The 22,330-nt window shown below is 58.8% G+C and overlaps 1 protein-coding gene across 1 annotated transcript in view; it reads right to left on the reverse strand.

Annotated features, from left to right (window-relative positions):
* DDC (dopa decarboxylase) overlaps positions 1 to 22,330 on the reverse strand; it is a 54,698-nt gene that overhangs the window by 20,789 nt on the left and 11,579 nt on the right. Inside the window, 4 exon segments of the mRNA XM_055301260.1 lie at positions 269 to 336; positions 4,999 to 5,093; positions 9,083 to 9,149; positions 21,645 to 21,788. Coding sequence (XP_055157235.1) covers positions 269 to 336; positions 4,999 to 5,093; positions 9,083 to 9,149; positions 21,645 to 21,788 — 374 coding nt within the window.

A 22,330-nucleotide genomic window follows, 5' to 3' on the forward strand; every position in this document is an offset into this window, starting at 1 on the left:
ATTTCCTTGTGTCCTCTTTGTTCAAGCTGGCGAGATGGAGAGACCGAGTTCTCGCGCCCATATGCTGCCGTACTGTGTTCTGGTCCACAGTTTCCTACGGGGCAAGACTTAGCACGAATCCCCACTTTAGGAGGCAGGGAGGCAGCGGGCAGAGGACGACGCGCCCCGCAGTGACGGCGTCCGCCCCGCCAGGCTTCCTCCCCGCGAACCCCCCCTTGTGAAGCGCAGCAGGCGCGGGGCTGGACGTCTAGCCGGTGGGGAGACTCACCACATGGCAGAGCAGTCAAAGTTCACCAACAGCCATTTGTGGGGATTGAAGTTAAACGAATCTGCAAACTGCCGAGGAACAGGGACAACAAAGAGAAGACATCTCAGTTACGAACGTCTCGCCGTAAACAAGACCCCCTACACGACGGAGGGCAATCTGGTTTTTTGAGAGTAAGACCGCGCCGAGGGACGGGAGCTGAGGCTGTGGGGCGCGGGGGCAGGAGCAGCTGGGGAGGCCCAGGCTCCGGACCTCGCTGGGCCTCTCTGTACTCATGGCCTTTTTTGTTTGTTTTTTAAAAATCTATTTATTTATTCATGAGACACAGAGAGAGAGAGAGAGGCAGAGACACAGGCAGAGGGAGATGCAGGCTCCATGCAGGGAGCCCGACGGGGGACTCGATTCCAGGACCCAGGAGTCACGCCCTGAGCCGAAGGCAGGCACCCAACCGCGGAGCCCCCCAGGTGCCCCTCTACTCATTTTCAAGTGGGTATCACAATGCATCACAGCTCAGGAACGCACAGCGCTGATGAGAAGTGGTTCGGGGCCAAAGCACAAAGCAGGAAGGACAGCTTTACAGTCAGCCCGCCCGAGGTTTGACCCCAGCTCAACGGCCTCCTGCGCTGTTTGCAAATTTGCATAGACCCGACTGGGAATGTCTGCTTTCCGGAGAAATGGTGGCACCCCAGGCCCGAACCCCTCCGCCACGGAGCACGCTCCCCACTTCCAAGGCTGGGCCGTGGCTGCTGCTGGTCTGCGGGTGTGCAGATTTGCAGGTGGGAGCCGGCCACCTGGGTGGGTGGTGGTGGTCCCAGGGGCCACGGTGACGGCTACTGACGCTCAGGAGCTTGCAGTGAAGCGGGAAGTTCCGGCCAGAGGGCAATCGCTCAGGTGCAATGTGAAAACAAGCATCACGTGGCCATGACTGGGCAGGCTTGCTGCTTGGAGGAGGAGGACGGGGACTCGCCCAGTCGGGCCAGAGGTGCCTGCAGAGGGCACCCCACAGAACCAGGCAAGGCACGAGCCCCCCACCTCCCCCGGGGCATGAAGGCCTCCAGCCTGCTCGCAGTCCTCGGGACGCAGTGCCAGGCACCCAGGACAGGTCAGGACATAAGCTTTGTTGGAAGAGCCCCCGATTTGGCCTTAGCACTCCCACTGTCCAACCATGTGCCCTCGGTGGGATGAGTCCAGGGCAGATGAAGGAGCTGCCCACGTAGGCAGCATCGATATGCGGCCACATGTCCTCCTTGTTACCTGAAATCCAGAGGAGTCCAGGAGAACGTATACAGGAGGGACTGGACTGAGCTAATCTAGAACTTTCCGGTTAACACCGCCCTTTATTTCTGTGTTCATCCTAACTCGGTGTAGGGCTTTCACGTTTGAAGCAGGCGGATATGAGGACCTTGGATAATTCAAAACGTGGGGAACCCGAACACGGAATCCTAGGGCGACGCCAAGGGAGGATGAGGAGAGCTGCTGTCCCGCGAGTCCCAGCAGCAACAGGGACACAGCTCACGGCTGGGGGGCTCTCCTGCCCTGGAGCCACACGAGTCCCTACTCATTTTTAACTGGGACAATTCACGGCGCTCCCTTCCCTCGTAACATGGGACGTTATGGATATTTTATGTCGTACACTTTCAAATTTGCACAGTCTGGACTCATGTACAACGTATGTACCTTTCAAACCACTAGACCCTTTGGAATAATCACACGGGAATTGGAATTCCCGTGAACCCTGCAGGAAATTGTAGCCACCGGGCCTACGGGACCCTTTGTGCCTGCACCTTCCCCCAAGTTCACGCGCTAGCGAAGTTCTCAGCATACGCGCATCATCGTAAGCGACAGGAGGCTGGAAACATCACTCCTAACCTACGGCCATCGGGATCACCCGGTTTTTATTTAATTGGTTGGCTTCTTTATTACTGCTGATGCAGCAAGCAACGACTCTTCCCACGTACCTAAACATTTTCTTCTTTCCTTTTAAAGACAATATCCACACTCATTGCACACCTATCAGCAACGGGCTCCCATCCTGGAAGACAGCGCGTAGCAACTGCAAACAACAGGCTTTAGCGCGTCGGTTTTAGGGGCTGCCCTATTTCCAAGCAGAAAATAAGATTTCAACAACCAAGACCGGCCGAGGAGGGCACTCGGCATCTCCACGGAGCTCTCCCGAGGGGTGCGCTCTTATATTCTTCAAAACGCGTGCCCAGGTTGGTCCTCCGGCTGCTGAGCAGGACCCGGGTCCGGCCGGAGGCCCAGGGGTGCAGCCAGGGGTGGGCGCCCCGCCACCGGGGAGACATCTGCTCGGCCGACTGCAGCCTCCTCGCGCGTCAGCCCGCTCCGGGGGAGCAGATTCATTTCCTTCCAGGTTTTGATAAGAGCGGTTTCGAGAAGGAGACGGGAAATGACAACGAGTTTCATTTGTTGATAAAAGGAGACAAAATGTGAAAGAAGAGCCTTGTTTGCCGAGAATTTTATTAGTTCCCTCCCAGCGGGGCTGGTCTGTTTAATCGCCTTTCATTACCCAACTGCTGTGTGCTCTTCCTGCCGCCAGAGAGAAGGGTTCTTATCTCCGGGCTGGGGACGCAGCAGGATATTGCAACCCCGTTATCTGAGCAGTTGGGCAGCAAGGCTCTCGCCGGGCGAGGAACAATGCAGGAGCCGGGGAAATGACTCACGTCGGCTATGAGATCCTGTCTGCTGTTGATAGGATCTTGCCCCAGGGCCCGGCGCTGCGGTGGCCTGACAGTTAGCTGCCCCCTTAGGAAAGCCGAAACCCCCAGGTCCTGGGATCGTGGGGAGGAGCGGGGTGGTGGGAGAAGACTGTGCAACCCCTAACCTGACACTTAGAAAGACCACATCCTGGGGACAGGCACACGCACCCCCGGCGAAGGCTTTGCCCTCCATCCCCGGGGTCCGGGGCCGGCCCCTCCCGCTCACGTGCCCCATCTCTGTAAAACGAGTCATTTGTATGGTGTGGAGGCTTCCCCCTCGAGACTCCCACGGGCCCAGCTCCCGGCAGCAAGCTGCAGAGCGCGGGGTGTTAGCGCGCTTACCGGAACCGCTCACGTGCCACAGCCCCCCTCCCTGACATTCACGGGGGCCTCGGAAGCCCCACTCGCCACCCCCTCCCCAGCACTAAGCCGAGGGCTGGGCGTGTGTGCGAGGATCCACAGACAATTACCACGTGAGTAGTGAATAAATGCCCGGATGGGATGGAGAGACGAGCGGAGTGCTGCTTCACTTATCAGCAACCAGCGGATTTCCTTCGCTAGGACGGGAATATTTGCATCTGCACCTGACGCCGCGTCTCTGGTATTACAGCGTCACGAGCATCCGAACGAGCAATTAGTAAATCGACTGGCAGCATGACACGAGAGCGGGGCGGGGGGTTCGGGGACTGTCCCTGCCGCCGTGCTGAAGGGCGATAGGAGGATCCCACCCGTGCCCGGCCTCGCTGCCCACCAGATGCTGCTTTCAATTCAATTAACTCCTGCACCCCACAGCCCCCCCTCGGAGGAGATGTCATTACTAAAGCCGCTCTGTGAGGTGTACAGATGACACTGGCCCACCCTCAGGGGCACGGCTCGTCCCCGGGGAAAGCTGGCGTTCACACAGTCCTCTACTGCCAGTGGCCGCACCTCGAACCCCTGCACCGCGTGTGGCCCGGGGTCCCACGAAAGCCTTTTGCCTCCGAGCATAGAGTCAAGGCCGTGGCTCCTCCGCTCACGATCTCCCTCCCCTGGGCTCACTGCTAAGTCTGTGTCTCTGGACCCCGTTTCATGTCTGCAACTAAGTTCCTGGACAGGAGGAGCATCCTGCCCTGTGAGCAGCCACCGGCGGCGGCCAAGTCCGACTTGGGTCTGAGATGGTGCGTCCGGACCCGCCCATGTCGCCGTCTCCCCGCATCACGTCTGCACCACACCACCCTCTGCAGCCCTGGGGGAGCACAGTACTGGTCGAGAGCTTTGACGACTATTTCTCAGAAGCAGCAGGTGTTTTAGTGGGTGTTACGTGCCGCACATTCCAGACTCCAAAAGCGGTAAAGGACGTGCAAACGCACCCGTGCCCGCTGGTTCGATATCTATTAAAATAATACCCCACGGAGCGGCGTGGTCCGAACACGCGTTCCTATTCCTACTGAACCAGATCGCATAGAACTGCAGGTTGCTTTGACCCATTACCTCCGGATCCGAAAGGCATTAAGATTTTACTTTCTCCCTAAATATTTCCCCACAGTTTTATGAGCTAAGATGCAGGCTGCCGTGAGAACTCCGCCCGGGACTCGTGCCGGCGGAAAAAATAGCTGCGAAAGCCAGTGTGTTTGCAGAAGGCAGGTTGTATGACTGAGCAGATTCTCAATCCCCCTTATTAGGAAATATGATTTCTGCTAATCAAAGAATTTGTTTGGAATTGCCGAAACGAAGCACAGCAGTGACAGATGGAACGTCCCAGACACGGCAGGAGAAGTCACTGATAACATAAGACTTTTAAGCAAGGATAGGATTAAAGATAGGAGGGGGCGCCTGGGTGGCTCAGAGGGTTGAGCAGCCGACTCTTGGGGCCCCGGGATGGAGCCCCATCGAGCTCCACGCTCCGCATGGAGTCGGCCTGTGGATTCTCTGTCCTTCTGCCTCTGCCCTTCCCCAAAATAGATACATGCATACACACATTAAAAAAAAAAAAAAACCCAAACCGACGACCTTATTCAAGATAAAGAGCGCACCCACCTCTACTCCGTTCAGAAGATGCCGGAACTCCGGGCAGATGAAGGAGCTGCCCGCGTAGGCAGCGTCGATATGCAGCCACATGTCCTCCTTGTTACCTGAAATCCAGAGGTGACTCGTGAGCTCCCCTCCGGGGACGCGGGAGCCTGATGATCGCCCGCCCCACCCAGCGCTCTTCCTGGGAAAGGTCCATCAACGGCCTTTGTTGGCTCGATTCGAGCCCCCGGCAGGCCCTGGGGTCTGAAGGCCGTGAGGCTGAGCACAGAGGCGGTGAGCTGGCCCCAGACCACGCTGGCCCAGGCCGGGGCCCAGGATGCGTGTAGAAGATGAGGAAATGGGATCGGCCGCCCTGGTTGACCCCACGGTGGACGCTCAGGCTCTAAGGGGCCACGCGCACCGTCCCTCGGGGCGCCTCGTCCACCCTCATTCCAGCGGCACCACCTTTCCCTCCTCCCGCATCTCACCCACGGGGATTTGGCTGCGATTCTCCGGGCTAACCCGTCCTCACGCCCTGCCCCCCAGAGCCGCCGGGGAGCGGCCCGGTCCGCGGCCCAGCCCCTGTGACTTCTCTCCGCCCGCCCCCTCCACGCCATCGTACCCAACACATCCTGGCTTATGCTACCTGCGACCATCCTGGGCTCCTTCGTGAACATGATTTCTGCTTTCCACGTGCCCCAGAATTGCCTGGCAGGAAGGGGCCAGGCCTTCCCGTGCGGGTGGAAGAGGGGGCACGAGGGACCCGAAGCACGCTTTACGGGCGGAGGGTGCGGGGCTGCAGGCCTCTGTGGCACTGTCCTCCTGGCCCCGCGGGGCCCCGACTGGGTGTGGCCGTGAGCCAGCAAGAGCCCGCAGCCTCCAGGCGACGGGGCGTCTCTGCTCAGAGAGCACAGCTCAGCCCCGCTCCCACGGCCACGGTCCCTGCGCTGCAGGGGCCTCCCGCTGCGGCTCGGTGCACCGCGGGCCTGGGCACCCCAGGGGCAGCCACGGGGCAGACAGCAAAGCGCAGGGCCAGGCTGTGCTCTCTGCGGGGCTGTCTGGGCCACCCCCGACCACCGGTCAGGAAACTCGGTTTTCTGTTAGAGGCTCTTCGGAGGATCAAGACTGTGGTGTGTCTGTTGGGTTCAGGACTGCGGAGGGAAGGGGTGATGCGGAGCAGGGCCCCGGGGCCTGGACGGGCAGACGGGTCAGGAAGGAGGAAGGGGAACGGGTTCCAGAGGCAGCGACACCCCCACTCAGCTCTCATCCTCATGAGAGACCCCTGAGCCACCCATGCTGGCTGGGCCCCCCCCCCGGGACACACGCAGGACAGCGGGTTGGGGTCCACAGCGGGTCGGGGTGCATGGCTGGGGCTCCCCTGGGACGCATGCAGGACAGCGGGTCGGGGTCCATGGCTTCACGCAGGGGATGGAATGACACCAGCCCCGGGGCTCCTGCACTTGGGAATGTGTAGGGGCCGCAGAGAAGGTGGAAAAGACAGGGGCGCACGGGGGAAGGGGTGCAGCGGGGCCTTGACTTTACTCCGGAAGAGCCCTGGCCTTTGCCCTGCTCCTGGGAGGTGACCTCTCGCCCCTGGAGTCCCCGCCAGAGAGGGTCCTCTCCCGCCTGGCTCTTTGGCCCCAAACAGTGCAACAGAGTGACTGATGCCAGCGGCTGCGGGCCCCAGGCCACCTGACCTCGGGGGACCCGGGGACGGCAGGTGCCAGCTGGGCTCCCCCGAGGAGCTGGAGGCTGCGGGTCGGCCCGGCGGCCAGCGTGTGGCTGACGCCCCATCACACTCTGAGGCCACAGGCCCGGTGAGCTTCCGCGGTGCTGGGTGTCGTCATAACGGGGCGAGGTAGCCACCCACGGACCTTCCCCCGTCTGCCCTGCACCTGTGCCCGCTGCAATACCCCGTACCCCTGAGGGGCTTCCAGGGAGTCCTGTAAGTCTTTCTGATGGATCGTCGGACCCGAGGTGGTTCCAGAAAGTGCTGGAGGCGAGGGCGGTTCTGTGACCCTTCCTGTGACCCCTCCTGTGCACCCCGGTGCCACCGGGCCGGGCTCTCGGGCTGCCTGTGGGCCCCGCTCCCCTTCCGCCCTCCCGGGGGCCCACACTCTGCCTCCCACTGTCACACCTGCCTGTCGCCCTCAACAACCTGCTTTCTGCATCCCCTCCTCGCTCCAGTAAAACCTGCAGGAAACCTCCCTGGACCCATCCTAGTGGACCGTGGGGGACCTCGTTTTAAAACGACCCCAAAAGAAAACCTCTTTTCCTAAAGCAGCAGTTTGGAGACAGCTGCCTTCCGGCGCCCCGACTTTGCCGAACCACAGTGGATGCGTCAGGGACTGAATCGTGTCGACGGTGTGTTCCAGTCACAGCACCGGGCGAGGTCAGCTCAGGCTCCCGGGCAGCCCCGTCTGACGTCGTGGACCGCGGAGGGAGTGGCGACCGTCGAGGACACGGTGTCAGAGGGGGCGGAGCGGGCGGCCCGGGGCTTACGGGCAGGTGCCGGCCTCCTGACCGCGACAGTGTCACCCGCAGTAAATATGATGTGGACATGAACCTCACGTAGGGACTGCGGCCGTGAGCGGCGGGGCTGTGGCTCTGCGGCCGTCGGACCCCTCAGTCGGCCCACACCGGCCCCTGCGTCTGCACCAAACCCTCCTGGAGCTCGCGGTCCCTGCGACCCCAGACCCAGGGGGCAGAGGGGGCTCCAGGACCGCGGGACACCCTGAGCCGGGCCCCCACCTGCCGTGGGCAGAGAGCACAGGCCTCCCGGGCCGTCATCCGGCTGGCGGCGGCCTGGGGCTCCGGCCACGGGGCTGCGTGGGCCCTGCCCTGCCGAGGCGCCCCTAAACCCGAGAGCCCTGGGATATCCAGTTCCCGGCCGGACATCTGAGCCACAGGAGCACCCAGCGGCTGGGCCGGGCACATTTGCCGCCTGAGGGGCGACGCCCCGGCCGCGGGCCTGAGCCACCGGCTGTCACCCACCTGCCCCTGGCGGCACGTGAACCTGCGCGAACCGGCGCGTCCGTGCCCGCGGCACCCGCCCCGGGGGTTGCACGATCTCTGTGCATCTGCCGCCCTCTGCACGGCCCAGTGAGGGAAGCTCCGGCGTCCGACCCTGGCGCCGTACAGATGGGGACACGACGCCGGGGACGGGAACGGCCCACAGCCGAGGTGGTGGGGCAGCGCCCTGAGCAGGTGCGACCACACGGCCCAGCGCCGCTTCTGCGGGGGACCCATGGGGGGGGACGCGGACGGGCCGGAGCTGGTGTCCGCAGGTGGCATGTCTCTCACCAGCCACAGGGATGGGGGCTGGGGTCTGAACAACCCCACTGTCGGGGCAGCGGAGGGAGGGGGCGCCGGGCCCTGAGGCCGGGAACAAGGCCGGGGAGGGGGTCGGGAACCTGCACCCCCTCCCCAGGGCAAGGCCCCCGCCACACAACCCCTCCCAGGCCTGCGCTGAAGAAGAAACTTCGGAAACACGGACCTTACGCACGGCCCGCCTTGGGGATCCTCTGAGCCCCCCTCCCTGGGACCCCCCCATGTGCTTGACAGAAGCGGGAGGGTTGAGCGACCCCAGAGGCACAGCAGCAGATTCCCCCGAGGAATCCAGGGTCTGGGTGTCCCTGGCTTTACGGCGTGAGGTCACGTGCTTCTCGACGGTCACCTCAGAAGCCTCAGCTGCTTCCTCCGAAGCCGGTAACCGACCTGACTCTGGCCTGATTGGCTCGGGGGGCCCTGAGCCCCACGACCCTGGGGCCCGGCTGCGCCCCGTGGGAGACTCCTTCCTTCCAGACGGCACGTCGGGCCGGCCGAGCTCCGCTGGTCCACGGAGGCCGGGGTCTGAGTTTGCGGACTTGAAGCTAATGGAATCTGTGCCGGTGCGAATATAGGAGTCGGGCAAGCGTCGGATTGTGGGGTCACCCGTGTTAGCGTCCCTCGCGTCCTCCCCCGACCGGCACCGCATCCTGCACGGTCGCGGCGTTACCTTACCTAAGTGAACGGCTAATGCCCTGACGGAGGACGGGCCCCGAGAGGAAGGTCCACGGGAGCTTCCCGTACCGAGAACATTTTGCAGAAGAAAATTCAGCCGGATACTTACAGATAGGACCCACTTCTAACAGATTGTCGAATGAGCAGCAGGACGTGGTCCCCAGTGTGGCCACCACCTGGAAAGTAAAAAGCAGACCTTTTAGGGTTTTAGGGCCGATGGACCCGGGAGTCACCGTGGAACCTCCGCACGCACCCCTGCAGCCCCCGGGCGGGCCCTGAGCCTCGGAGGCGCAGCCGGGTGGGCGCCCGCCCGCTGGAGACGGGGTCTGTGCACGCCGGTCCCGTCCCTGCACGAAGCTTCCCGACGGGTGCAGAGAAACATCCACCGGCGGGAACCAGGCTGGAGGTTGGGAGCAGTGCTCGCCCAGGACTGACGTGCCGAGGGCCGAGGGGCGGGGAGGGTGGACGGTGTGTCCCGGGCCTGCTTCCCTGACCGAAGCACAGAGGTCGACCAGCGACAGCAGGTCCTTGCTTCTGTGCAGGGGGGCACGGAGCCTGCCCGGTTGGCGCATGTGGGCAGAGGCGCCAAGAGCACCTGCCCACACCTGCCCTGGAACAGCACTGCCGGCGGCTCAGAGACCCCTGGGCTTTGACCAGGAGTCCCACCCGCTGGCTCTGCTCTGCGGCCCGCCTGTCCTCCGAAGGGCCCTGCTCCCAGGGGAGCTTCAGGCCTCAAAAGAGGAAGGTTTGGGCAGCCCGGGGGGCTCAGCGGTTTGGCGCCTGCCTTCAGCCCAGGGCGCGATCCTGGAGACCCGGGATCGAGTCCCACGTCGGGCTCCCGGTGCATGGAGCCTGCTTCTCCCTCTGCCTGGGTCTCTGCCTCTCTCTCTCTCTCTGTGTCTCTCATGCATAAATAGATAAAATATTGAAAAAATAAAGAAAGAGGAAGGTTTGCTCCAAGCACACTCATGAGAAGGCCTCACAGACCCTGAAAACAATTCCTAAAGGTGCGTTTCGAGACGCCGTTGGGCACCATTGGGCACACGAGCGGGAAAGCCGGCCTGGCCTTCTGCGCCCGCACCTGCTATCTGAGCCCATCGTGAGGCGGCGAGGGAGCGGGTGCCGTCCGACTGGTGGGTGTCCCCCCACACACACACGGGGCTCCCCGGCCTGGGAGCTCCAGAATGCAGGTCCCGCGTCTGAGCTCCCGGCATTGCGGGGAATGCGGAACTTGGCCGCACGTGGAATTGGGGCTGAAACCTATTTGTCGAACGCAGACTCTCTCCGAAGTGATCAAAAAGCTCGTGGTGTTTACAAGAGCGAGGGGCCTGACCCATTCCCGATGCCGGGGCCATCTGGATAAGGACGTTTCTCCCTCGCTGGGACAAGAGTGTGAATTTTCATTCCACGTGAGTGGAGAATTCGATTCTGATTTTTACTGAGCCCCCACTAGGACCCCGGCGGCGCCACGGCGCCCTGAGAGCAGAGGTGAAGAGGCGAGGGCCGGAGCCCCACGCAGTCTGGTAAACCTGAGCACCTGGCCGAGGCCCGTCTGGCTCTGCATCACCAGGACCACCACCTGCGTTTGCCTGGAGCCCCCGGTGCCCTCGCAGAGAAGGTCCAAGCGAGCGCTCCTGCAGGGGTGCCAGCATCGTGCCCGCCCGTGGCCGGCTCAGCGGGCCAGCCTGGCTCTCCGCTCACATGGTCGCCCGGGGCCAGAGCTGCCCCTGCCCAGCGGGTGCTGCGCCAGACTCTGGCGGGACTCATGGTGGCCGTGGGGTGTGAGCAGGGGAGCCGGGCCCCGACGGGCTACTCTCAGGCCGGGCAGGAGCACTGTGTCGAAATTATTTTCTTAAAGATTCTATTTATTTACTTGACACACACACACACAGAGGGAGGGAGAGAGAGAGAGAGAACGAGAGAGAACCCAAGCAGGGGCAGCAGCAGTGGGAGAAGGAGGAAGAGCAGGCTCCTGGCTGACCCGACACGGGACTCGATCCCAGGACCCTGAGAGCATGACCGGACCTGAGGGGAGAAGGCTCACTGACTGAGCCCCCAGGCACCCTGAATGTAGCATCGTGATTCAGCTACAGCGAAGCTGCCGGGCTGGGAGCCGCCTGCCAGTGGGGAGCCAGCTGGTGTCACGGCAGCGCAGGAGGGACAGGCTGCACCCCGAGGGCCACGCAGGAGGGACAGGCTGCACCCCCAGGGCCACGCAGGAGGGACAGGCTGCACCCCCAGGGCCACGCAGGAGGGACAGGCTGCACCCCCAGGGCCACGCAGGAGGGACGGGCTGCACCCCCAGGGCCACGCAGGAGGGACAGGCTGCATCCCCAGGGCCACGCAGGAGGGACAGGCTGCACCCCCAGGGCCACGCAGGAGGGACAGGCTGCACCCCCAGGGCCACGCAGGAGGGACAGGCTGCACCCCGAGGGCCACGCAGGAGGGACAGGCTGTGCCCCCAGGGCCATGCAGGAGAGACAGGCTGCACCCCGAGGACCATGCAGGAGAGACAGGCTGCACCCCCAGGGCCATGCAGGAGAGACAGGCTGTGCCCCCAGGGCCATGCAGGAGAGACAGGCTGCACCCTGAGGACCATGCAGGAGAGACAGGCTGCACCCCCAGGGCCATGCAGGAGAGACAGGCTGCACCCCGAGGGCCACGCAGGAGGGACAGGCTGTGCCCCAAGGGCCATGCAGGAGGGACAGGCTGCGCCCCCAGGGCCATGCAGGAGGGACAGGCTGCACCCCGAGGACCATGCAGGAGAGACAGGCTGCGCCCCCAGGGCCACGCAGGAGAGACAGGCTGTGCCCCAAGGGCCACGCAGGAGGGACAGGCTGCGCCCCAAGGGCCACGCAGGAGGGACAGGCTGCACCCCGAGGACCATGCAGGAGAGACAGGCTGCGCCCCCAGGGCCACGCAGGAGAGACAGGCTGTGCCCCAAGGGCCACGCAGGAGGGACAGGCTGCGCCCCAAGGGCCACGCAGGAGGGACAGGCTGCACCCCGAGGGCCACGCAGGAGGGACGGGCTGCACCCCGAGGGCCACGCAGGAGGGACAGGCTGCGCCCCGAGGGCCACGCAGGAGGGACAGGCTGTGCCCCCAAGGGCCACGCAGGGAGGTGCCCAACCTGGCAGCCGTGGAGCCAGAGGAGCAGGAGGGCAGGAGCATGCGAGGCAGGGGAGCAGCGGAGGGGCAGCTGCTTTGCATAAACTCCGTGGGCTTTGGGGCAAGGGACTGTCCCTCATGGCCCTGGCTGTGGGGGTCGCAGCCCGGAGCCCCACGGAGGGGAATTGGGGTGCGGGCCGGATGGGCGGGTTTGCTGAGAAGCAGGCGATCCCCCGTCTCCGGCCCGGGCCAGTCCTGGGGGGACGGCCAAGCCTTGGGAATACGGGAAAGGAAAACACAAGGTGGACCCGCTCACACTTAGGCCGCATCCTTGGGGCAAAAGCCTCAGGTTGGAGGCCCGGCTCCTGCCTTTCCTTTCGGCAGGTCTGGAGGCCTCAGGCCTCGGCGTCCCGTCCCTCCACGCCCCGCGTGCCTCCCCTGCACCAGCATCTCGGCGCCACTCCCAGGGACGAGGCGATTTTCCTCTGGTATTTGCAATTTCTTCCCAATTTATAACTGAATAGTGAGATGCTTCGTCGGAGGCACCTGGCTCGGTAGGTACAACCTGTGACTCTTAAGACGCTTTGCCTGCATCACCAAAGGAATAGCAAAAAAAAAAAAAAAAAAAAAAAAATGTACAGGGAAAGACCACGGAGCGACTCATCCATCTTACCACTAGCTTGTAGTTTTTTTTTTCTCAATTTCAACGATTTCTTACTATTGCTTACATGTCCCTTCAACGTCCTTTGATGTTCCTCAAATTCTAACTGAAATAAATGCACCACTTTGCGTTCTTAAGACTACACGTGTACTAAGCGTCCTCTCGTTAAAATTACTTTCCACCTACGAACGTGCGCACAGGAAAGGTCCCAATATTGCCCAATATTAACACTGCGTGTCTCTCCAGACTAGGTTTGCATCTCACACACGCACCCTCACTTTCCGGGTCTGCGTACTGAGCACGGAGCGTCTCTGTAAAGACCGTAAGAGCCCGCCTTGTCCTCGGCCCCGGCTCAGTGGAGGGCCGCGCGGGGGACGGGTCCCGAGCACCCACCCGGCCCCGCCTGGGGCTTCACTGTGTGTGGCGCCCGACGGGCCGGACAGGTTTACGATCCGTACTTTGCAGTTGACTTGAGTGAGACCCTGGGGGTGGCTTTGTCCTGCCAGGTGAGGACAGAGCCCAGCGCCTGGGCCAGGCCCGGGCCCATCGGCTGAGCCCGCCAGGGGACCGGGCTGTCAGCGGGCGCGTGTTCTAGGTGCCGCGGGCAGCTTGTTCTAATTCTCAGAAGCTTCTTTCCAAAAAATAAAATAAAACAATAAAAAAATAATTAAAAAATTAAGAAGAAAAAAAGAAGCTTCTTTCCAGCCCTGCACCTGCTGCGCTCCGGGCTCTGATTACCCCGGCTCAGTGCACTGACGCTAACCTGATTTGGGCTGGGCTGCGGGGCCATAATCACATTTGTGCCGGGGGAGGGAGCGCGGGGACGGGGCCTGCAGCTCGGCCGCTGCCCAGACGCCGTCCCTCCTGCCTGCCTGCCGCGCCGCCCACGTGCACCCCGCGGCCGCTGCCCTCTGGCCCGGGCCTGACCTTATGAAGTCGGCTCCAGGGGCAGCCAGCCGGCCCCGGGAGGGAGGGCAGCTCTTCCAAGCCCCCCACGGGTCCGAGGAGGGGCCGAGATTCACCTGTCCTGCTTCCAACTTGCCAAATGGGCCCCTTGCTCTCTGCCGAGGGCCTTGGATTCCGGGATGTCTGCGACCCCCAGGCAGTGGGGCCCCATCTCGGAACCGTGCAGGCAGCTGTGTCTCCCAGAACTATGACCACTAGATGCAGTTTCAACGGAGCCAGTGGGCGGCGTGTCCACGTGTGAAGCTGCCGCCCCTCTCGGCTGGGCCTGGCCTCCCTCTCTGGCTCCAGGGTCCCCGACTGAGGGACCCGCGGAAGATGAATGTCCTGCGCGTCCTCCAACACACGTGACCTCTCACGTCCCTGTGCCGTGCCCTCCTCTCTTCTTCAACCGGAGAGGCCCTGTGGCCACGAGCACTGCCCAGGGACCCTCCAGGACCCTCCGCCGGCCCCCCACCCCGCGCTGATCGCAGCCTCTGCCCTGTGCGTACACGCGGCTCGCCAGACAGCACCAACACCGGGCAATGCGAGTCTCCCCAGGGGGCACCGTCCCCCAAGGAGGAGGCTGATGCCCCCCGAGTCCCTGGGGCCCAGCACGCGTGGATGGGCTGTCAGCCTTCCCCGCGCTCTGGCACAGGGGCTGGTCCGGGGCCCGTTGTGTCAAACGTCACAGCTTCCCCCCAACGGTTGCTGGAATCTCGCTATTTAGGGCAACGCTCCAACGGCGGCACACCCACCGGGGGCCCTACCTACCAATGCTAACGTGGTTGGTTCCTCCCGCTCACAAGCGGTCCTGTCCTCAATACCTGCCTCCCTCCTTCTTACCGGCTTCCTGACCGCGTATGAACACACCCAGGGCTCGCTTCTGCACACCCACGTTGCCCCAGTGTCGCAGGCCCTGCCCGCGCTCTCCTTGCCCCCTTACACTTGAATCCCCGCCCCCATCCTCACTCCCGCGTGGGCCCTGGGCAATCCGAATTCAAACCCCGGCTGCTGCTGTAGAGCCCGTGGGGCACCGAGGGATCCTGAGCTCCCGGGCCGCGTGGCTTCAGCTCCGGGTCCGGCTCCCTCCCACCCGCGGTCTCTCCCTCTCCTTCCTCCTGGGGCTCCTCTCTCCCAACGCTTCTTCATCTGTCCGTGTTCTCTCCCAGACCCGGGAGGCTGCACGTGCATTCCAGCAACCCCGGGACCACCCGAACTCTGGGGACCCGCACCTGCTTCGGGTGCAGGCCTCCCCTCCCCTGGGAACGCGGCTGTCCCGGGGGCTTCCCTACTTCGACAGGCAGACCTTCAACTCGTGCAGAGCTGCGCTCAGCCCGCCCGCCGTGTCCCACGCCCTGCTGCTCCGGTCTCTGGGCTCTCGGGTCTCACGGCTCAGGCGTGGACGGGGTCACCACCCGAGTTCGGGAAGTCCTCCCGTGCTCCCACCTCGCCTCCTGCTCTGTTGGCCACCACTTCCTCCGTGAATGCCTCTTGAATCCGTTTCTTCTCTCCATACCCACCGCCACCCTCATCCTCCACCAATCGCCAGACTGTTTCATCTCCTGCTTCTCGTCTCGCCTCCCACTCCCCTGTCTGCCACCCTAAGCACCTGCCAGTGATTGTTAACATTAATCATGTTTTCCCGCCTCCCCATGCGGGCGATGGATGACTTTTACATCCCAACACACTCCTGCGGGCAAAGTCAGACTTGGCTGGAACTCCATTTTTCAGATGAGGAATGGTCTAGGGCTAAGTCACGACCCCTGCCAGTGTCGGGGGTTAATTGCTAACGACCGTGCATCGTGGTTGGGGGATGAGTGACAGGCCACAGGAAGGACAGCAGCTCCACCACCCCACCCCTGCCCAGGTGAAGCCGCTCGAGTGTGCCCTGTTGTTTGTATAGGGCAATTGGAATTGGTGCCCAGTGGGGACAGTCACTCAGATTTAGGCCTGTATGATCACGGGCCGACCGCCAGAGGCGCGTTCCCACCACGCTCCCTGTGCCAGGCTTCATCCCAGCCTGTGCTCCTCAGTCACCAGAGGGGCTTCCGGAAATACAAATCAGATCATGTCTCTTTTCTGCTTAAAACTCCTTTAATGGCCGCACATTGCTCCCAGGGAGAAGCCCGCCTTCTCGTGCTGGTCCCTGTGTGACCCCCTCACCACGACCTCCTACATCCCTCCATTCACTCATGCTCCAGGCAGTAAAGACCCTCGAAGCTTCTAACACTTCCCATTTGCTGTCTCCCTGCCCTTCTGTGGACAGCAGTGCAACATGGTGGACCTTTGGGATCACATCCTGGCGCACCTGCCAGCCTCGTGGCCCTAGCAAGTTCTGAGACTCTTAGCACTTCGGATTCCTGGGATACCATCTATTTTCATTGCTATCTCCTTTCCTGGGAGTGCTTTGCCCAAATAGCCCGGCTACCCGCCCCTCGGCCTGCAGCCCTCACTCTTTCCAGACTGTGGCTCCTGCAGCAACTCTTCCCTGATCCCCGCATCCCCATGGTGGGAACTGCTGGGTTGCTTGTGTCACTGATCACACTGCACCAGCCGTACATGACCGTTCACTTAGTGTCTCTGTCAAACCAATAAGATCCTGGAGGGCCCGCTGGCCCGGCATGCAGCAGGTGCTCAATAAATGTTTGTCGGCTGAATGAATGACCAAGTGAATGAACTTGCAACTGTTGCATATCCAATCATGGTAAGTTTTGAAATACAACAAGTGGAGGCACCTGGCACCTGCTGCTAAGACCATGAATTTGCCCACCATTTTTGTGAGAGCCCGCCAACAAGGGGTGGTGCCTCCCAATAACATACGTAAAACGTCCCGACAAAGCCTTTGGCCACTCTGAAATGCCTGCAAACTCGCAGGCCCAGAGTAGCGGCCATCAGGAAATGCTATGCAGCCTCTGACATCCCACCACTGAATCATGAGCACCTGCGTTGATGGGTCTTCCTTTGTGTAGAAACATGAATAAACAATGAATGTGCATGTGTTTTCAACATGACATTCTATAAAAAAGTATTTAAATAAAGACAATAACGTTTATTTTCTAATGATTCCTGAGCGTCAATCTCCCCCTGCTCCATCCCTAAAACTTTCTGCATCTTTATATTAGTTAATCCATGCATTTAGATTTCCACCAAAGACAAAGAAAAAAAGCACTAGGAAAGATGAGAGCTTCTGACCGGTAAGAAAACATCCTGGGTGAAGAGAATCAGATCGTTCAGTAGAACCCAGTTTTTCAGTATTGCGGTGATAAGACATGCAAACCTAGTGAATGATGAAGCTGGATATATATTTAACCTTAATTGAAATATAAATTCTAATGTAAATGAAGGCTTAAATTCTAAGGAAGGAGCACACAAATAGGCAAAAGGGTGTCTCTGCCTCTCTCTCTTTCTCCTCTATCATAAATAAATAAATATTTAAAAAAAGGGGATAACATAATAATACATATAATACATCATTCTCCCTCTTACCATATCACTGCCATTAGAACAACTGGACATTCACACGCAAAAAAAAATAAAAAATAAAAATAAAAACACAAAAAAACTGAATCTGGACACAGACCTTACACCATTCATAACAATTAGCTCAAAGTGGCTCACAGACCGAAATGCAAAATGCAAAACTATAAAACTCCTAAAAGATAACACACAAGAAAATCTATACCCTCTTGGGTGTGGGGATGAGTTTGTAGCTACAATACCAAAGGCATGATCCATGAAAGAAAAAAATTGGTAAAATGGACTTGAGTACAATTAAAATCTTATGCTTTGTGAGAGACATTTTGGGGAATGAAAAGTTACCCACTGGAGAATATATTTGCAAAATACAACTCTTGATAAAGGACTAGTATTGGGGATCCCTGGGTGGCTCAGTGGTTTAGCACCTGCCTTTGGCCCAGGGCGCGATCCTGGAGTCCCGGGATCGAATCCGACGTCAGGCTCCCGGCATGGAGCCTGCTTCTCCCTCCTCCTGTGTCTCTGCCTCTCTCTCTCTCTCTCTCTATGTCTATCATAAATAAATAAATAAATCTTCAAAAAAATAAAAAAAATAAAGGACTAGTATCTAAAGCATAAAAAGTTCTCAAATCCAACAATAATGGAATACACAATCCAACGAAAACACGGGCAGAAGACCTGAACCTCACCAAAGAAGATATTCAGATGTCAAATAAGCCTATGACGAGACCTTCACAGCACGCATCATTAGGGGATCCTAAATGAAAACAACATTTAGATGCCGCCACACATGCACCGGAAGGGCTGAAATCGAAAACCCTGCAACGCCAAATGCTGGGGCAGCTGTGGGAAGGTAGGAACTCTGATTCATAGCTGCTAGAAATGCAAAAACGGTACCGCTGCTTTGAAAGAGAGCCTGGCAGTTTCTCATAGAACTAAGCCCTCTCTTACCCCGTGATCTGCACATGTTCCAGTTCATTTACCGAAACAAGTTGAAAAGTTACATCACACAAAAACCTGTCCATGAGTGTTCACAGCACTTTTTAAATAATTGCCAAAGCTTAGAAACAACCAAGATGTCTGTGACAGTGTGATTTCTACGAAGAAATCTATATTTGGTCTTTGTCACCATTTCTGGCACAGAGCTCCGAAGACCCTTGGCATTTCCTAAGCACTGACGGCCATAGAGGTGCCGTCTGTCGTGTTAACGAGGTGACTTTTGAAAAGCTGGGAGGTCACCTATGGATGCTGACTAGCTGCCAAGGGAATGGAACTTGTTACTAGAGTATTGGTACAGTAAGCTCTACCCCTGACCTCCAGGCAGGGGATTGGGCCGAAGATTGAGTTCAATCACCCGTGAGCAATGATGCGATCAACCGTGCCTGTATAATGAAGTCTCCATAAAAACCCCCAAGGGGGTTTGCAGAGCTTCAGGGCTGGTGAACAAATGGAGATCTGGGGAGAGTGGCACAGGAGAGGACATGGAAGCCCAGTGCCCCTTCCCCAGACCTGGCCCCAAGCATCCCTTCCATCTGGTTGTTCCTGAGTTAGAACCTTTTAGAACAAACCAGTGACCTGGCAAGTAGAATGTGGATCTGAGTCCTGTGAGCGTCTCTAACAAAGTAATCAAACCCGACAATGGGGCTCATTGGGATTTCTGATCTATAGCAGTGGATCGGGTGACAACTTGGAGTTACAAATGGCAAGTGAAGTGGGGTGGGGCAGTCTGGTAGGACCGAACCCTTGGCCTGTGGGATCTAATGCTGTTGCCAGGTAAATAGTATCAGAGTGGACTTCATTGCTTGGTGGGACTGGAAGACCATGTGCCATAAGCTGGTGCAGAATCTTAATGTCCTTTGACAGGTACATCCAGAGAATGGAATACTATTCAGTGGTTTTTTTCTTTTAAGAGATACAGGGACACCTGAGTGGCTTCATCAATTGAGCATCTGACTCTTGGTATTGGTTCAGGTCATGATTCCATGGGTCGTGGGATCAAGCCCCGTGTCAAGCACTGAGCTCAGCAGGAGTCTGCTTGGACATTCCCTCTCCCTCTGCCTCTTCCCTCACTCTCTTTAGCTCTCAAATAAATAACCCTTTAAGAAAAAGAGAGAGAGAGAGAGAGAGAGAGAGAGAGAGAGAGAGAGAGCTATAAAGACCCTGGAAGACAGGGAAGAATCTTAAATGCATGATGCTAAGTGAAAGAAGCCAATCCCAAAAGGCTACATGCTGTACGACTATAACTCTATGACTTTTGGGACAAAGTAAAACCATGGAGACGGTGAAAAGATCAGTCATTGCCAGGGGTTGGGTGGGTGGGGGGAAACAGCTGGTATACAAGGGTTTTTACATCAGGGAAACTATTCAGTATGACATTGAAATGGTGTATACATGCCATTAGACACTAGTCAAAACCCGTAGAAACAACAGCGCAGAGTGAACCCTCATATAACCTACGGAGTTTAGGAATAATAACGTATCATACTAGTGGGTTAATTAGAACAAATGTACCACAGTACTGCAAGATGGCAATCACAGGAGAAACTATGGGGTAAGGGGTGGCGGGGTATCTGGGAACCCATTGTACTTTCTGCTCATTTTTCTTTACACCTACAATTGCCCTACATACCGTTGACTAGTTGTTTTTTTTTAAAAAACTGACTCTGCCCATGCAATCAAAAATGTGTGAAGGACACGAAGACGCATTTCACTGACAAGGATATATGGCTGGCAAACAAACACATGGAAAGATGTTCGACATCATTAGTCATGGGGGAAATGTGAATGAAGGTATCCCTACTCTCCTACCAAAACACCTAAAATTTACAAATACCAAATGCTGGGGAAGATGCAAAGAGCCTGAGTGCCTCATGCATCCCTTGTAGGAACGGTAACTGGTGCAGCCACTCTGGAAAAGGAAAAAAAAAAAAAAAAACCCAAAACAAAAAACCAAGAATTTCCCCAAACTGAAGATTTCCCCAAAGAGATGACAAATTATAGATTATGGAAGTTCTGTGATCCCCAAGGAGAATAAGCACAATGAAACAACCGGCTTGCATCCTCACAACAGATGCAAAGACACAAAGACAAAAAGCAAATACGACGAGGAGCCAGAGGGAAAAAGCCACGTTGCCACATCATCTGCCCATCAGCTCCTCCCACGACTTACATCTGAATCTTCTCCATCCTTCTACAGTGATCGTGTGTGGATGCTCCGGACCCCCCCCCCCCACCCCGGAACTCCATAGGTCACGACCAAGTCTTGTACCAAATCCTACCCTCCCTGCCTTCCCCACTCACAGGATAGATCGTCAACGAGGGGTAGTTCATTTGAATTGACGGAACCGATTTCTTTGGGGGAAGAAAGTTTGTCTCGAAGACTAATTCTTAAATTAAAAAAATAGTGGGCATTATTAACACATGGCCCGTAAGAGCCCAGCAAACCGAGATTGCTCTGACAACTAGGAAATGCTACGGTACTGAGGGGCAGTCATGAGGCACGTGAGGATCTTGAACTGGCCGTGAAAATCTTCCCTTATTTATTTATTTATTTATTTATTTATTTATCTATTTATTTATTTATTTATTAAGATTGATTGGTCTTAGAAAGGAGGGGCAGAGGGAGAGACAGAATCTCAAGCAGGCTCCCACTGAGAGTGGAGCCCAACGCCAGGCTCCACCTTATGACCCTAAGATCATGACCTGAGCCCAAATCAAGAGTTGGCACTTAACGGGCTGAGCCGCCCGGTGTCCCTGCTGCGAGAAGCCTCGAATGCCTGGCTCCCTCCCCTGGTAACACTGGGGCAGGCAGTACCCCAGTACCTTGTCTCTGCTCCCCAGGTGCGTCTGATGTGCAGCCCCTTCGAGCACCAGGAACCTAGGGCCAAGGTCGCAGAGCAATCGCCATGACACGCGACATGACACGTGATGCCTCAGCCACAGGCGCTGCACGGCCCCATCAGGTGCAACAGCTCCCAGGCTCTCGTCGTGACACCGACTATTCCTTTCCCGCTGGGGAAAGCCCATCTGTCTACAAGATGGGCTCGAGCCTGATGCCATTCGGCCACTTGGGTATGACCTGTAGTCAGTCGCTGTCGGCTTGCCACCCCGCCCTTGCAAACGATGGGTCCGGGCGTGTGCTGAGAACGCTGATCTGGGCAGCAAGGCCTCCTGCGGGTTATTCCCGACCTGTCCCCTGGGCCATCATATGCTCCTCTGACGGAGCACTTACCGTGGCCCAGAGCGCTTCAAGGGACCATCACAGGGTGTCGCTTCTAACAGGAGCTCACCAGGATCCTCCGGGCTGGCTGCTCCGCTTACCTCTTACTGAGGTTAGACGGCCCAAGGGACCAATGGAGTGTGGCCCCAGCCTCCCCCGGGGAGCGGCCAGCTGAGCACGCATGTGCCGCCCACCTGTGACCGGCCCAGGCAGGGTGCAGAGGTGCCCAGGGGACCATACCCAGCACGTCCGCAGGTTGACTTACGAAGAAAGGAATCAGGCCCTCCGCCTTGTCTCTCTCCAGGGCCTCCTGCAGGGCCGACGCGCGCATGGCAAACTTGCCATCCGAAGGGATCGCTTTTAATTTCACTCCTCCAATTAATCCAGCTCTTTCCACCGAGGAGTGTGCCTGGAAGGAAGGCAGCGGAGTTGGATTCTCGTGGCCGTGAGCCCCTGGCTCTGCAGAGAGCCCCCCCGTGTGTGGGTCAGCCCCCTGCCCCTGCCCCTCACTCCTGGTGTGTCAGATCCTGTGCACTCTTGCTTTCCAGGTAGGTGGACAAGAGTGAGATGTTGCAAAACACACCCTGAAGCAGAGTGAGCACACCTGGGTTTCTCTCTGGCGGCGCCTGTCACCATGGGGCCCTGGGCTGCTTGGGGGCCAGCTCGGTGCTTAGTGTCTGGAGAAAAGCAGCCCGCGGTGTGGCACCATTACTGTGTGGTGGCTGTGTTGTGTCTCGGGGACTCCCGGCAAAGCCGGCTCTTACTGAAGGCGCCCCCTCTGCCCTGTGGCTCCCACCATCACTGTCTGCTACTTGAGTCCATCCCGGGGTCGGGATCTCCCTGTGGCCGCCCACCCCGTGGAGGTCAGGAGGTCAGGACTCCCAGCTCTGGAGCCTCCCCCCTGGTGACCCTGGCAGGTGACCCCTGTGGACCTCCGCGACCTCTGTGCAC

Source organism: Nyctereutes procyonoides, unplaced genomic scaffold (assembly GCF_905146905.1).
Source record: "Nyctereutes procyonoides isolate TBG_1078 unplaced genomic scaffold, NYPRO_anot_genome, whole genome shotgun sequence".
In the NCBI taxonomy this organism is placed as follows: domain Eukaryota; kingdom Metazoa; phylum Chordata; class Mammalia; order Carnivora; family Canidae; genus Nyctereutes; species Nyctereutes procyonoides.